The following is a 15,764-nucleotide window of genomic DNA, read 5'->3' as shown; positions in this document are numbered from 1 at the left end:
CCGTGCGCACATGAAAGCGCTTTCTGTCCTGTTCCCAGTGCCCGTGCACGCATGAAAGCGCTTTCTGTCCTGTTCCCAGTGCCCGTGCGCACAGAGAAGCGCTTTCTGTCCTGTTCCCAGTGCCCGTGCGCGCATGAAAGCGCTTTCTGTCCTGTTCCCAGTGCCTGTGCACGCATGAAAGCGCTTTCTGTCCTGTTCCCAGTGCCCGTGCGCACATGAAAGCGCTTTCTGTCCTGTTCCCAGTGCCCGTGCGCACATGAAAGCGCTTTCTGTCCTGTTCCCAGTGCCCGTGCACACATAGAAGCGCTTTCTGTCCTGTTCCCAGTGCCCGTGCGCACAGAGAAGCGCTTTCTGTCCTGCAGCATCCCGTGTGACCGATCCCCGCGCTGTGGCAGCGCGCTTACCACGCCCTCCGGGTCCACCAGGAGCAGGTGCTTGGGCTGCCCGCCGTGCATCCCCGTCAGGACATACTGCCCAGGGTTGGTGACGCTGTCCCTCACCAGGAAGTCCCCATCCGCCTGCAGCAGCCTCTCGGCGTCCCTCCGGCTCATCTTGCCATGGTACCAGGGCTCCTGCTTCAGCTGCTCCTCCGTGGGGGCGATCGGGGCCTTCCGGGTGGGTGGGCTGGGCCACTGGTCCTCTATCTGTGGGCCTGCATCCACGCCACAGGCCGACATAGATTCATGCAGTTTTAAAGCATCTTCAAAAGGCCCTGGGAGAAACCAGATTATTACTACTATGCCTTGACTATCCCTTTACTATTGTTTTACTATGCCTTTACTATCCCTTCCCTATTACCATACTATTACCATGCTATTACTACTTCATTTAAATATGAAGAATGACTTACAACATATGAACAACACACACACACACACACACACGAATGCCACTGCCTTGATTTCGTCCACAGATCTGCCGAAATGGCTTTGGCACTCTTCCTGGCTGATGATTTAAACTTTGGTATCAGTGCATTTTATTCTTCATGGTGCCAAAGAGAACTTTGGTTCCTTGGGGCCCAGTGATCATTGGAGTCACAAAAGAAGAATCAATAAGCAAGCAAGAATAAATGCAAAGGGGGTAAATGACAGAAAAGACGTCCAAGTACAGACCGAGTATGTGGCAGAAAGCGGCTGTGAAGAAAGGGTTGTAATTGCCCCCATCAGGCTGGGATGCCGAGATTTGGCAAAACAAAACCTCCTCCTTCTTTCAGAAGCACTCCCGCCCCCCGCCACCGCCTGTATGTTGTGGAAGCTGTGATATTTTATTTTCCTAGCTCCATTCTTATGCAATGCCCTCAGGCATCTTCCGGAGTGGGAGCGCAATATTAATAAGATTATTATTCAACTTTGCTGGGGGGCGGTAGTGCTCCTCCGTCAGCTCATCAGCATGTGCAAAGCAAGAGCTGCTCGGCAGAACCCCCTCTGCCCCTTCCCATTAATCGGCCCCAAATCTTACTCATATCAAAAAGGTCCTTCGGAGGACTGTCCTCAGGCGTCTGGTACCCTGCGGCATCTATCTCCCACCTGTCCAGGTTCTGCGTGTTCACGTAGAGATGCTCCTCATAGTCCTGCGAGCCCAAAGGCTTCCCATCGGCCTGGACGTATCCATCGCAGCTCTCACCTGGGAGACATGACCCGGCCATCAGGCCCTCTTGTGCCAAGACCTGGGCGGCAGCTCCGTTCCATCGGTCACTAGAGCAGGACTCCCCCCTCCTGAGGGAGGGGAAGCCCTTGCCAAGCCCGAAAGCACAAAAAGGCATGTAAAACTGTCCAACAAGTACCTTTAATTTATCGTGTAGCGTTATTTTTTAGTTATATTCCTACCCTGCTCAGTTGCTGAAACTCTGGGCAGGTCAGGGCAGCTCACGAGCCACAAAGACAGCAGTGTAGGAATATAACTAAAACTTGCAAATATATACGTGACTTGCATAAAGACAGCACGGACACATTCCTCTTAATATATGAGATTTAGAACAATCCAACAGCCAAAAGGACCCCGGTGCAATCGCACCTGTGAAAAGCAGATGGAATTGGGGGTGGGCTGGAAAACCAGAAGAGAGAGGACATGGAACGGAGTGCCAAAGCAAAGGGCATGGCTGGCAGATGGTCTGGAACAGGGAAAAGCGGCCCTCCACTTCTGGTCCCCTTGCCAGATCCTGGTAACGGACGTCTAGCAGGAAAATGTCCTGCTAGATCGTGAGAGCAGAGGGATCTCTTTCAGATCATGGGAGCTCCCCCAAAATCCTCACGCCTCATCAGCCAAGCCAAGCCCACTCTCTGCTCCAGCGGCATATGAATATATATGAATATATAAGGGTGAATACCGTGAGGGTTGGAATCCCAGCTCATGTTGCTGTGACTACAGGGGTCTCTTCTGGCAGGAGATCCGACCTACGGGAGAGACAGAGTCGTCACTTACGAAGGCAGGGGACGGGACCCCGCTATTTGGCTTGGTGCCACGTCAAAGTGTCAGACCAGGGCTCAGAACGCCAGGCAACGAGGGAGCAGCGGCTTGGAGAATGGCAACCCGGAAGACAAGATGGATCCCGGAACGTCTCTGTTTCAGTTCCTCACTTTGAGGTCTGCTGGCCTCGAGATTTTTGATGGCAAGAAAAGCAACAGACATGACAGAATCATTGTGTGTGTCTTTGCTTCATAGATACATCTGTTGCCAGTTGCACTGCTCGTCCAAATGAAATTCCCTCAAAAATGTGCATTTTAATAGGTGTTTGAGGGGATTGGAGAACTCCACTGCCAAATGCTGAAAACTGTGCCTGGAAGTCTGATTGCCTCGGAGTTCCATTTTCTTTGGAAAATGGGTGAGAAGGTGCCACCACACTCCTTGCCTGGCTTACACGCGTATTTCTGATTATTTGAAACATCATTATGCCTCTTTGCAAGGCCATGCCTCCATACAGCCGCCCAAAGCATCCCTTTTTTAGAAAAGTAAACATGCAAGATAAGATGTTTGGCCTGGCCATTTCTTGTCTTCTCCTGGCGTGGTGCTGGAAGGTAATACTTCATCTCCCAATTTTGAAAGGCGGTCACAGCAGTGATTAGAAATCCGCTGTCGTGTTCGGTGCCGTCACGATGACCATTTTGGGAACCCGGGGTGACTTAATGCCCAAGACTTATTAAGAACTCCCGACTGGCCATACCGAGAGCAGTGAAACAGCAGAGAGCACCAGAAAAGCAGGGACAGAGCGAAGCCACGGGTGTGAAACCGTCTGGAAGATGCGGGAATGGCGAACGTTCCGTATTGATGAAACGCTCCACCCCAGCAACATGGGTGACTTTAGGAGGCCGTCAGGCAAATTCACGGAGGAACCAGAGGGGCGTGTCAGTCCGTGCTGAAGTTTGGGTGGGCGCCAAAACCGTTCCCACACCTACGCCCTCATGCAGAGTCCGAAGATGTCGCAAGCAGCATGGATCCGTCTCTGCCTATGTGTGTTTGTGCGTGTTTATCCACAGAGATGCATAAGGGCAGCCCTGCAGGATCAAGCCCATTGGGTTGCGTGTTTGACCACAGCAGTTGCCTCAAAGGTAAACCCACAAGCAGGGAAGGGGGGCAACAATACCCTCCTGCGCATGTTCCCCAAACTGCCTCTGATGGAGTGGTGGTGTTAAGGTTGAAACCGACCAGCGCAGATCCGGTGGCATCTTCCTTAAGTGTATTTAAGGCGAAGAATCATCTGCAAATTGCAGACAGAAGCAACACTGCAAATTATGCAGGAGAACTTGCTGTGTTCCATTATGAATTCTTTCCGCACAATGGCAATAATTTTTCAAAAGGAAAATGGATGCCCGGTTAATGAGGGGGTGCCCCCTTTTGATTGATCTAATGAGGGTTTCAGTGAACCAATTTCCCAGATTAGCAAGGAAGTATGCTCTACCCTATTATCAAATCTTCTAAGCCATAATTATGATCTCCCTCCGCCCCCCTGAACAATGGCTGGTTAACGAGAGGCCATGCTGACAAGTCAGCAGCCAAACCTGGATGATCTGTGGGGCCACGCGTTCCTCACCTGGCAGAAGGGGCTTGCGTAGGAGAACGGGGCGTGTCCAAGGGAGGTGCTTCGCTGCAGGCGGGAGTCCACCAGCCCGCCGAGGGGGGGCTCCTTTCCAGGGATGCTGTTGTAGTAATCATGCTGAGAGGCCTCCTCGTCTTCCCCCCAAGCGGAATCTTCCATACCCATTGCCCTGACCGGAAGACAGACAAGAACTCAGCTGAAAGCCCATTGGTGGGACGGGGTTGTCGGATGCTACAAGCACCCCGTGGGGTCCCACATCAGCCTGAGGCTGCTGCAAAGGACGGCATATACATGTTTAAATTAATTAAATTATTAAATTAAATGGGTGCCTCAGATTCACCTCCTCTTTGTTCAGGCTTTGGCTGAGGGGCCCTCCTGTTGGAGCTGAGCAAAGTCCTGCTGAACGCACACCGTGGCTCAGCTCAGACGTCACAACAACTCAGAGACCGAGCATGGGCTGAGCACTGCTGGTTGTTCAGCCCATGGTGGTCGGAAGATGGGTTCTCGTGTCTTCTGAACCCTGGTGTGCTAACGAACCATGGCTTAGGAACCAAGCAATCCATGGAGAGAATCCATCCTGCTTTCTTGGCTTGGGTCAGACAGGACTGTAATGTCTCAAGAGAGGGATTTCGGCCTCCGGAAATGGCCAGGGGATTTCCCAAAAGTCAGGAAATCACCAAGCGATCAGCATTTGGGGAAGGGGGCAGCAGTGGGGCAGCTCTGGAGGGCTGCAATGAGACCCGGAAGGCCCAAATTTGCCCCATGGCCCAACTTTGCACCCTTGCTGTGCACCCCCTGAGATCCCAAACTCTGGAAATCTAGGGAAGAAGGGCAGTCCTTGAATTCTGAATAAATTGGAATAAGTTGGCATGACCTTGAACTCTGCTTGAACACACACACACACTCCGAATTTTGGGGTTGGATCGGGGTAGAATGTGGCAGCTTTTCTGGGCAGGTTGCAAAAAGGAAGGTTGCCTTTCATCCGCTTTGCAAAAAGGGGTTTGTGTGAGGCTAGATAAAACTAGGATATTTCTTTGATGTATTATATTTCTACCCTCATTTCCCCCCTCTTCCAAGGAAGCTTCATGCTCCTCTCCTTGTTATCCTCACAACAACCCTGTGAGGGAGGCAAGGCTGAGAGTCGGGGACAGCCCAAAGCCAAGCTCACACCCAGATCCCAGGCTGACCCTGTAACCACTGTGCCTCGCTGCCTCTCCTACCTCACAGAGGCGACTGTTTCTCCTTGCGACTGGCCCACCAAGTTGGACAAACTAATTGTTTGCCTTCCTACATGTTTCACGACTACCTGCATTAACTACCTGTTTAGAAGGATGCTTTTCAAAAACGTAGGGTCCTCGTTTCGTTTCCATATGAAAGTTACATTGTTCGCAACATGTGTTATGTTTCCTTATCATTCTCGCAATACTAAATGTATTTTTAAAATAAATCGGGGAAGGGCTCGTGGGCTGGCGCAGCCACCCACCTACCTCTCCTGCGGTGCTGGGGCTTTGGGGGGGCTGTGGAGGTATTGCTTGAAGCGCAGCTCGAAGGCCTGGCCCACGGTGCGGATGACGCTCTGGGCCAGCCCGTCACAGCACTCCAGGATGTGGCAAGCTGTGGGGCAGAGAGGGGAAAGCTGAGGGAAAGCCGAGCCGATGCCCAGGCATCATGGAAACGACCGAAAGCGAGCCAGGAGGGCAACGCTGCTGCAAAACGGGCGGATCCAGTCCGGGGCTGCACAAAGAGGGCTGCATGAAGCCATGCAGCCCCCGGAGGGTTCCTCAGGGGTGCGACGGGAGTGCAGCTCAGCGTGTCTCTTTCTCAAGACGGCCAGTGGCCACTGCTCTTTCAAAATGCCCCGGCCCCTCATGCCCTGTATTGCAGGGTCTGCACAAGGGCAGGGGGGCTTCTCACCTCGCTGGTTGATGGGATCCTTGGCCACATAGGCCACGTAGTCCATTGTGTCCTGGGTGGGAAATGCAAGTAAGACAGGGGAAGATTGGAGTTAATGCTGATGGTTGTTAGCAGAGATTACAGTTGGAAGAAATGAAGCGGAGAGAGAAAATGACAGAGCGAGAACAAAGAGGAGAGAGAAATATAAAAGAAAAAGAGCACACATTTCCTGCAGGAATTTTTACTAAGTGCGGCATGATTGATTTCTTTAGATTGCACTGCAATCTACCCGTCCGTCTGGACCAGGGCCATGAGATGAGGCAGCAGTGCAGCTCCCCTTGCTCTCAGTGGGGAGCCGGGGGAGGAAGAGGAGGGGGAAGAGGAGCTGCTGGTGGCCATGGGGGGAGAAGAGCAGTTGGCGGGGGGGGGGGCACAGAGGGTGCTTTGCTGACAGCCCCGAAAGTCTGGAGGCCAAGACAAACGAAGCGTCTTGCTCCGTTTCGCGTTCGAAACGTGCTGGAATACCTCCCCCCCGCCCCCCCCCGTGGTCTCTGGGCACCCCCATGGAAGAGATTCAGATCCATTTACCCAGGCCCGTGAATGCTTCCGCTCCCATCCCCGTGATCCTGCAGGAGTGCATTCTGGGAAACGGTCCAGCAGGTCAGCCGCCCAAGAGCAGATGCATTTGCATGGCCGCTTGCCACGCTGCGGCTCAGGGGGCGCCCACCTCTGCCGGGAGGGCTGCCAGTCTGTCTCAAGGCAGACAGAAAAGGGACGCAAGCGGGCCCGTTCCACTCCTTTGCCACTGGCGTGCCGGGAAGAACCAACTGGAATGCAGGGATTTTTATCCTGGTTTGTTCCCAAGTGCCACTCCCCTGCTGTTGAGGGGAGTGAATTTCAGGAAGGGCAACCGCCAGACTCAGGAATCCCCCCCTGGAATGGCCATTCCATTTTCCCAGAATGCCCTGCGCATTCGAGGATATTCTAGAAGGGGGCAAAGGGCTACCAATGAGAGGTATCCTTTTCCCTGGAGAGCGGCTACCCAGAATGCCCTGGGACGACACAACAAGGCATCTTGTCCTGGAGAGCTATTTCCAGGGGGAGTGCAGGATCAGACCACAGGCTGGGTGCTTTTCTCTCTGAGTCAGCATTTACTCTTTAATCTGTGGCTCTTCCCAGCATTTTAATATTCAATATTTGCTATTTTCATTGAGAATTTTGTTGTTACTGTTCTTTGTTAGGATCGTACATATCTCTGAGGGCATCCGCCCACTGGACAATCGAGAACTGCAATAAATTGATGCAGGCAGTAATGGAAAAGGGCCTTTTTGGGCAGAATGGTGGGAAATAAATGGAAATAGTTAATGAACATGTAGTCCACCAGGAGAAGGTTGCTGCAGCCACTATCAGCCCTATAAAAAGTTAAAGAAAGAGGACTGGGTTTCAGGGGAGACAGGTCTGATAATGAATTAGCGACAAAATGAACCTGATCAAAAGTCAGGTTGATGAATATTAAGGAATGAGGAACATGAGGTAGAAAGTGATCAGAAGGGACAGTGGATGAGCTGAGATGGGGACGCTGCTTCCCGTCCTCTTCCAGGTGGGGCACGAGGCCTGGACTGAGAGCTTTGCTCACTCCACGGGGGCCTTCCTTCTGACCTGCCGGCCTTTCAAGGGATTTCCTGCAAGGCTTTCAACCTGCCTGTGCACTTGGTGTGATTCTCCGAAGGAAAGCCGCGGCCTTAAAAGCCGCAACAGGCCATGAAGGAGCCCTGAGGCTGGACGGAATCCGAGGCTGGCTGAGCGCTGCACCCCGTTTGCCTTTGGAGAGCCCCCCAAGCAGGGAAGGAGAGCGAACCTCCCACACGGAAGGCGATGCACGAGGCCAGCGCCAGGCTCTCCGCCCCACCCCTGTGTGTCTGCGTGCCACACAAGCCCGCGGCCGCCATGATGAGGGAGACGAGGAGGGCGGCCCTGGCCTGAGGCCGCTGGCTAGCTCAGGAGGCGGCCAGAGTGGGCGCCTCGCTCCAGTGCGGCACCCCTGACCGATCGGGGCCCGTTGGAAAGATTATGGGGCACTCTGCAAACTGGCTCAGCTCCTTCTGAAGCCCCCTGGGCTGCAGCTGCTGCAAGACTAGGGGATGGCAGCGAAAGAGTGCCCCCCTTCTGTCCCCCAAGCCTAAGCCCCCCTTCCCCTGCTCCCGCCTCTCCTGCACAGAAGCCCCCAGGACTCCCAAAGCTGCCCTTACCGTGTCGCCCCCCGAAGCAAAGGAGATGGATTGCATGTGGTGATTCGCGATGATCTGCCATGGAAACAGACAAGCAGAGATGGGGGTGAGATGGTGCTGCTGGGGGGAGAGGGGAGTGCGGTGGCCATCGCTTGTTGGGGGGATCAATCAAGCTGTGGCGGGGGGGCTTTGGTGGGCCTGGCGGCATGCCTGAGCGGAGGCCTTCTTTGTAAGCATGCGCCTCTTGCGCTGCTTTGGGCCCCGCAGGAGGCGAGAAATGGGGCCAGCGCAGCCCCAGAAACAGGGTCGCTGAGCCACTCATCCCGGCACGCTTGTGTAAGATCAGCTCGTGCCTTGGCCCAGCTTCTGTTTCCAGCAGCCTGGGTGGCCACTGACGCGTCCCCTGCAGAAGAGGACACGTGCCACCCAGAAAGGAAGAGAACAGAGGACACCCGTTCGTAACACATCCACCTACGTGCAAGAGAAGCCCAAAGGTGGAGGTGCAAATGGAACAGCCATGGCCGCCCTCGTGGGGAAGACCAACCCGGTGAGCCACAGGGGCCCGCCCAGGGTGCTTACTGGAGTGACCACATCAGTTCCGTGCAGAACTGCTGTCTGGCTAGACTCACTCATGGAACAGGTCCAGGAAGTGTTGCCCTCCCTCTGAACTGGCTTCGTCCACCCACGTGATCCCGATTGACCCAATCCAGGAAGTGTTGCCCTCCCTCTGAACTGGCTTCATCCACTCATTAGGAGTGCTGCAACTGAGCGCATTTCTGTCAGCCCACAGTTCCAAACAACATCTCTTCAGGAGGGGGGTTGCTGCTCAGCTCCCCTTCTGAGCAAGCAGCAGCCAACGCTCCAGCTAACCTGCCGTGTGGTCGGGATCATAAGATTCAGCCCATCAATGGAGATGTTGACCGCAATGCTGATGCCGGAAAAGTGGAGGTTGCTCTTGCCAAGGATCGAGAAGAGCGTTTTGTTGGGAGCCTGGGAAGAGAGAAGCGGGAGTGGCAGGAGGCGGGGGGTCAGGCGGACCCTCCAAGTTTTCCAAACCAAGCAGAAACAGGCTGCTGTGAGACTGGTCCCCACAAATTCAGCCCCCACCCCATGATCTCTTCCAACAAGATAATCTATCCAGGGAGCTTCTGACTTTGTGTGCAAGCAGAGAGAGGGGCTTGTCTCCACATCCACCCCTGAAGCAGAAGTGTGATCCAGAGCAGCCCGTGAGCAGGCAGGGATGCATTGGCGGCTCAGGGCTGCTCCTTCGGACCTGCTTGGCTTTATGGGGTGGCTCCAGAGTGGGGAGGAAGCCAAACCCACCTTCTTCTTCCATGTCCCCTTGACGCCCGGGACTGCCTCGTAGAGTCGGTTGATGGCTTCCCTGTGGGAAAGGGTCGTTTGGGAGGAAAATGAGTCCCGGGAAATGCAAGGAAGGAGCAAAGCTGCAGAAGCAAGGTATGCAGAACCAGCTCTGGCCACGCCCCTTTCCCTGGTCACACCCCTTTCCCTGGCCATGCCCCTTTCCCTGGCCACGCCCCTTTCCCTGGCCACGCCCCTTCCCTCTGACCTATTCCTTCTTTGGCAGCTTCACGCCTTCTGGGTAGGTTGCTTCCCCATTTTGAAAGGTGGAACTGCTCCAACAAAGTTTCCTTTCATGCACAGAGAGTTTGAAGGGGCCCCGCCTCCTCTCCATTCACACCAACCCTGTGAGGTAGGTCAGGACTGAGAGGCCATGACCGGCCAGAGTTGTGCAGGGAGCTGCAGGGCTGAGCAGGGACTAGAACCTGCCAAGCTGCTAGAGAGCTCATATCCTGCCAGGGTCCTGCGGAACAGTGCTCCCGCCTTCCCGATTGCTCTTCCCCCAAGCCATCGGTCGATCTTTGTCCTGGGGCTCCCAGACGGCTGGGGGCAGGGAGGCGAGTCGCACGGCGTGCTCACAGCCAGCTTCTTCTGCACCACCCGGTTGCCGGCGTCTTCCTCTCCAAAGTCACCGGGGTCAGCCGTGGGAGGGGGCAGCGGCCTGTTAATAATGCATGGCCCCACAGAGCAGCCCAGAAGATGCCTCCCATCTCCGGTTACCCACGATCGATCCGTGCAGTGAGCAGCGAGAGGCAGGGCTGCCCCAGCTGTGCACATGCATTTCTTCCTCACGAGTTGAGGCAGACACTTTGCAGCAGAGGCATCTCTCCGTTTCGGATCCTCCCAATTTCTCATGCTCCCCACCCCCAGCGATCTGCAGTCCAGTTTCTCCTGGTCTTTGAAAGCAATTGCAAAACAATAATGTATTTGTGTGGAAATTTAAAAGCAATTTTGCTTCGCACAATACATGCATTTCTCACCCCTCCAAAGCCTGAGGCACACATTCTAGCGAGCGCGTTTCGTAACTTAACACACTTGCAAGCATGGTTTGTCCGTTGCTACGTTGCTTGTTTCTTTGGCAGCCTCCAATGCAAAATTGGGCAGTGTGGAAATGAAAAAAAAAATGCATGCACTTTGGAGCCGAGGGCGCTGGGAAGGCTAACTGCGTTTGCAGGGTGCAGAAGTCTGACGGCGCTGTCCATGGTGCTGAACGCCGTTCCTCATTTACCCCTGAGAAAGACTCAGCAGCTCAAATAGCTCCTGCTGCAGCCGAAGTGGATACACGCCCAGCTGACGTTGGGCCTACCAGCCTCCACTGGCTTGGGCCTACAATTCCCATCATCCTCGGCAATGCTGGCAGGCCAAAATGTCAGGAGAGTTACATGTCGCCTGCCTCTGTGATGCAACAGGGCAACAGGAGGAATATTCACAAGAAAATGACCAGCTGACCAATTTTGACCTGGCATGGGTGGTCTTTCTGTGGCCGGAAGCGAGGTACGTGGGCAAAGCATGCATGCTTGGGATGCAGCATCTGGGTGCACGGTTTGTAGCTGAGAAGGAATCGCAGGATTCTGAGAGCAACTGCAGAATTCTGCAAAATGCTTCCCCCATCCAAATATGCATAGGGTTGCACCCCGAGTCATTGGGTTGTGACGTCCCCAGCATGAATCACAGCCCGCCCTCAGTCTGCCACCAAAAGAACATGAACCAAGAGCAGGGGGAGAGGAGGGAAGGGGCGGGTGGGTCTTACCTGGTGACCTGCGTGCGAGTGTTGAAGTCCAGAGACCTCATCGACCGTAGGATCTCAATGCAACCCATGTACTGGAGAGAGTGAAACACAGAAACAGAGCGGGTCAGAAGGGGCCTCCCAGGCCATCTGGTCCGACCCCTGCTCCAGCCGGGCCCACTCACAACATGCCCACCATGTGCACATCTAGTCTAGCCTTGAACACCCTCACATGTCCAGTGGGGCAGGAGGACGTGTTAACCGGGGTGCACCTTCCAGTCTCTGCTCTCCCCCTGCATTTCCTGAGATCTTCCCCCTTCCACGGAGCAGAGCCGTGGGGCTGCATTGCCTCCTCGTGCAGGATCAGCGCTCCATCAGACACGCAAAACCCCAAGCAGGCAGGGCTAATCCAACCTGTTAAGGACGGTTCATGAAACCTCTTGAGGTTTCTCCAGTGTGGAAGAGCTGGACACACATGACCTGCACCCCAGACAAAACCATGTGGATAGCTCTGATCATGGCCAAGGCCTTGCCTCGGAGCTGCACAGGGGGAGAGGAAAAGGGGGTGAGTGGGCTGGTACACCAGAGCAGTGGGAAGCTTAGTGGGGGAATGTGCCTCCCCGCCCACAAATAGATTTTGCACCCCTCTCGCGGGCGCTGGCACCATGGGTGGTGCCGATGCTGGGCACCCTCCTTCCTGCGCCACAAATGCTCTGGCCTGGGAGCCTCCAACCAAGCACCCAGGGGTGCGGAGCACATGCAAGCACCCCCCCCTCCAGTGCCCACTAAGCTCCCTGCACCCCCTGATGTTTACTTTACTTCTTAAGATTTTGTTTAAGCAAACGATTTTTAAAAACCAGGAGGCTGAGCATTGGGAGGCAAATCCAGCACCATCTTTATTTGGATTCTAAAGGGCTCTGGGGCTCAGACCCACGGCCCCCGCCCCCTTTGCGTCGTACGGAGGGCTCTTGGGCAGGTCCCACATTTCATCAGTTCGCCTTCTAGCTTTATGACTGGCCATCTCTGCCACACAGCCGCCATTTTATGACTGTGCCCAAAACACCAGCTCGGCATTCCACGTGGGGCAGCCAAGCCCCAAGGCCAGTCAGGTAGGTCCTTTCGTCCTGGCCCCGGGCCTGCGGCCACCGGGAAGGCCTGGTCCCCTCCCACCAAGTGCGACACCTGGCCATGCTCCTGGGCTCTTCTGTCCTCACCCATGTGAGACCTGGAGTGGTCCTCCATATTTCCCGTATTTTGCCTGGATCCCAAACCAGACCCACAACCTGCAGCTCCTTTTCTGGAGCGCAAAAGCAACCAGCGTCCGGAGGGTTTGGCCCTTGAGAAAAGGCCTGCGTGGGGATGCCGTCCCATCCCTGTGAGATGCTAGGAAAAGCACAGGACGCAAAATCCGAGGTTGCTTTGCTCTCTCACCGCCCCCACACGCTGCCGACTGTCCTCCGGGCTCATGGCAGGCTAGAACAATGGAGACTTTCTCGCCCTTCCCCTGAAACCTGGCTGAGCGAGGGATGATTTACGGCTGCTGGTCCCTGACCCCAGCTGGGCAAGGAAGCGGAGAGACGCTTGAGAGGTTGAGTAGCTCAATTTATCTGTCAACGTAAATCTCCCCTAAATTAATTAAGAACCAGGGGTTAGCTGACCGACACCATTTTTAATTGGCTGACAAGGTTCCCTCTGAAGAGGCCCGAGGCATCTTTGTTCAGAGCTGCCGTGACCCATTTTGGCGCCCCACTTTCTGACCTTGCATGCACTAGACGAGGTTATGATGGTTTTTATTCCAGCCATTCAGAAGGCTACGTTCCAAGGAGTGCCCCTCGTTTCACTTGCCTTCCCTCCCCCAGACCTTGGCCTCGCAACATGCTTGCGAGGTAGGCTGGGCCGGAGAAAGCGGCAGGGGCCAAGAACCCGCAATGTGAAGGGGGCAGTTCTCGGAGGAGGTCCGGGTGCTTGCCCTGCCAAGCACTCCAAACCCCCCGCCACTCACGCCCCGCAGGAGCCAGTCCGGTGGCCACCCGACAGCAGCGAGACAGGAAGCCGGCTCTGCCCTGCACGGGTCCCAGCCAGGCACCGCTCGTCCCCAGGGCTTCCAGCGGAGGCGGTAATTGCCTTCCCCCAGGCAGTGGCAGCATCGTTTCTCCCGGAAGAGACGACTGGGCCAAAACAAAGAGAAACGGTGGCGCCCGTGACGGACAGCGGGTCACTTCTACAGTGGGCTCTGGCAGTCAGCCCTGCCGGAGCCATCCCTGCAAGTTCAGCTGCCTTGAGCGGAGACACCAGAGGGTGAGTTGCTCTTAAGCTGCGATGGAGGTGGACTGACGCTTGCCTCTGAGCATAGGCAGAGGCCATTCGCCGGCAGTCCCCGTCTGCCTCTGCCAGCGGAGGGACAGGCCTGACCACCCCAGGGACCTGCCACCCGACCTTTCCCAGATACGAGGTAAGCCCAACCCCAAAACGGGCACCAGTCCAGGCGGAAATGGCAGAGCCCACTCTGGGGCCACTCACTTCCAGGAGGCCCCCCGGTCCCACCAGCCAGACCGGAAGCCCGAGCCGAGCCGGGGCAGCACCGTCTTCCAGGGGGCCACTTACCCGCACGATGTACGAGACGCCCGGGCCGAGGACCCTCTCGTCGGGATGCAGCCAGCCCTGCACCGGCTTGCTGATGAAGCCCCCTTTGCGGCTCCAGTCCTCCCCAGCCGGCCTGGCGCCCTCGGCCCGGGCCGCCTTCCTCCCGCCCCCCGCCCCCCCCCGCAGCCTGCTGATCACCTGCAGGCTGCAAGGTGTGCTGCAGACCGGCTCGCAGGCGCTGAGCACGGCGGCCAGGCCCGAGGGGGCCGCGGAGTCCCCCCCGTCCCCCGGGCCGGCCGCCCTGGCCGCGGCGGAGAGGTCCTTGCTGGCACTCGACGGGCTGCGGCTGAGGAAGCCGGACGCGCCGGGGAATTTCCACTGGGGGATGCGTGGGATCAGCGTGCAGAAGGTGGTGACGGCCTCCTGGTCCTCGCCCGGCGGGGGGGGGGCCCGGCGGGGGCGCGGGGGGCGGCGGGGAGGGGGGTGGGGGGGCCGCGGCGACCTTGCTGCTCATGGCTGCCTGCTCCAAGGGCGTCAGCGAGTCGTTCCAAAAGCGGTCATACTTGGGTTCTGCTAGCATGCCCGGCGCTGCCCGTCTGCTGGAGCGGTGTGCGAGCAAGGGCTGCGCTCGGCTCCTGTGCTCACGCTCGCCTCTCGCCGCGGGCACGCCGCCCCCTCCCGCACACGCACACCACCTCCAGCAGGCCAACCATCCCCCTCCCCTCTCCTGGGAAGACCAGCGCTCCGCTCCGAGTGATGTCATGCTGCTGAAGCGCTTCCACCGGCCGCGCGAGCCCCGCAGGCCCTCTCCCGTCGCCGAAACAGGATCCACCTCACCACACGGATGAGGCGCGCGGGGCTGGACCCGGCCGGACACCCAGTGCTCCGAGCAGGGCCTCTCGAGATGCCCCCTGGCCACGCGGAACAGAGGACACACCGGGGGCGTGCAGAAGGCACCGCGTCTCGGGCGACGTTGGCCTGCCTGCAGGCAGCAGGAGTGCCAAGCTGGTGGCTTTAAAAGTGAGCACAGCCGAAGGCAGAATTAAAGGAGCAGAGGGGAAACACCAGGAACGGTGCCTTTCCAAAGGACACAGGAAGAGGCCGGGGTGCCCTCCTGGACACGCTTCCCTGGGAGCGAGCCCTGCTGGGGGCAGAACAGGCATGGTCCGGAGGGCTCCGGATTGTTGTGGGTGGGATTCAGCGAGCTCTGACCCACGGTGGGGCTGCATCGGGGCTTCGTTCAGCAGCAGATCCCCACAGCCACCTTCCCACCGCCTGGGAATCCACAGCACCAGGAAGTCTTCTCTTTTTGGATTGGGAAGCATGAGATGGGGAAATGAATTTCGCTTGAGCCCAACAGATGTCTTACCATATGGGGAAGCCAGCTTTCTTCTCCGGGGGGCTGGCTATGAGCGAAAGAGTTGTATGCACTGAGAGACAAAATTTGCCCCTTTGTTTCACAAGAATTGTGCACATCAGAAAGACCCATTTTTAATTATTATTTCCAGTGATTACTTGTCCACTCCCATAAATTGTGCAAACGAGTCGTGTTCTGTTTAGTCTCTTCTCCATACCTCACCTCAAGTCTTCCCACCAATATTATTTTACGTTTATTTAAAGCATTTCTAAACCCTTTGATTAGCATGGTGCTTTCAGAATGGTTTACAAAATCTTCAGTATGCATACAAGACCATGACTTTTATAAGTTCTTGTTTCTGTTTGTTTTTAACCTCAGGAAAATGGCAGAATTCCAAAGTTGCTCAAATTACAGCCTCTGCGAATTTAAAAGCTGAACACATTGAGCTGAGCATGGGGAAAATCAGTCTGCTTTCTACCCCTGCCACAAGATTCCTTCCACACCCCTAGGGGGTACCATGAGGGATGATACACAGCAGGGGCTACCCAGTGGTAGCACCCCAGCTCTGAAAATCCCTTCCTA

At 56.1% G+C, this 15,764-nt stretch overlaps 1 protein-coding gene across 1 annotated transcript in view; it reads right to left on the bottom strand.

Moving 5' to 3' along the window:
- SHC2 (SHC adaptor protein 2) overlaps nucleotides 1-14,071 on the bottom strand; it is a 15,366-nt gene extending 1,295 nt beyond the window's left edge. The window contains exons 1-11 of the mRNA XM_044455911.1: nucleotides 13,847-14,071; nucleotides 11,267-11,337; nucleotides 9,478-9,538; nucleotides 9,025-9,144; nucleotides 8,176-8,229; nucleotides 5,948-5,999; nucleotides 5,521-5,647; nucleotides 4,028-4,202; nucleotides 2,327-2,393; nucleotides 1,459-1,623; nucleotides 405-712 (exon numbers count right to left, since the gene is read on the bottom strand). Coding sequence (XP_044311846.1) covers nucleotides 405-712; nucleotides 1,459-1,623; nucleotides 2,327-2,393; nucleotides 4,028-4,202; nucleotides 5,521-5,647; nucleotides 5,948-5,999; nucleotides 8,176-8,229; nucleotides 9,025-9,144; nucleotides 9,478-9,538; nucleotides 11,267-11,334 — 1,197 coding nt within the window. The 5' untranslated portion in view covers nucleotides 11,335-11,337; nucleotides 13,847-14,071. The remainder of the gene's footprint in view (nucleotides 1-404; nucleotides 713-1,458; nucleotides 1,624-2,326; nucleotides 2,394-4,027; nucleotides 4,203-5,520; nucleotides 5,648-5,947; nucleotides 6,000-8,175; nucleotides 8,230-9,024; nucleotides 9,145-9,477; nucleotides 9,539-11,266; nucleotides 11,338-13,846) is intronic.
- Nucleotides 14,072-15,764: the final 1,693 nt, after the last annotated feature.

This window comes from Varanus komodoensis, unplaced genomic scaffold (assembly GCF_004798865.1).
Source record: "Varanus komodoensis strain SLA01 unplaced genomic scaffold, ASM479886v1 scaffold80, whole genome shotgun sequence".
NCBI lineage: Eukaryota > Metazoa > Chordata > Lepidosauria > Squamata > Varanidae > Varanus > Varanus komodoensis.
This window is presented reverse-complemented; position numbering and strand designations above follow the sequence as displayed.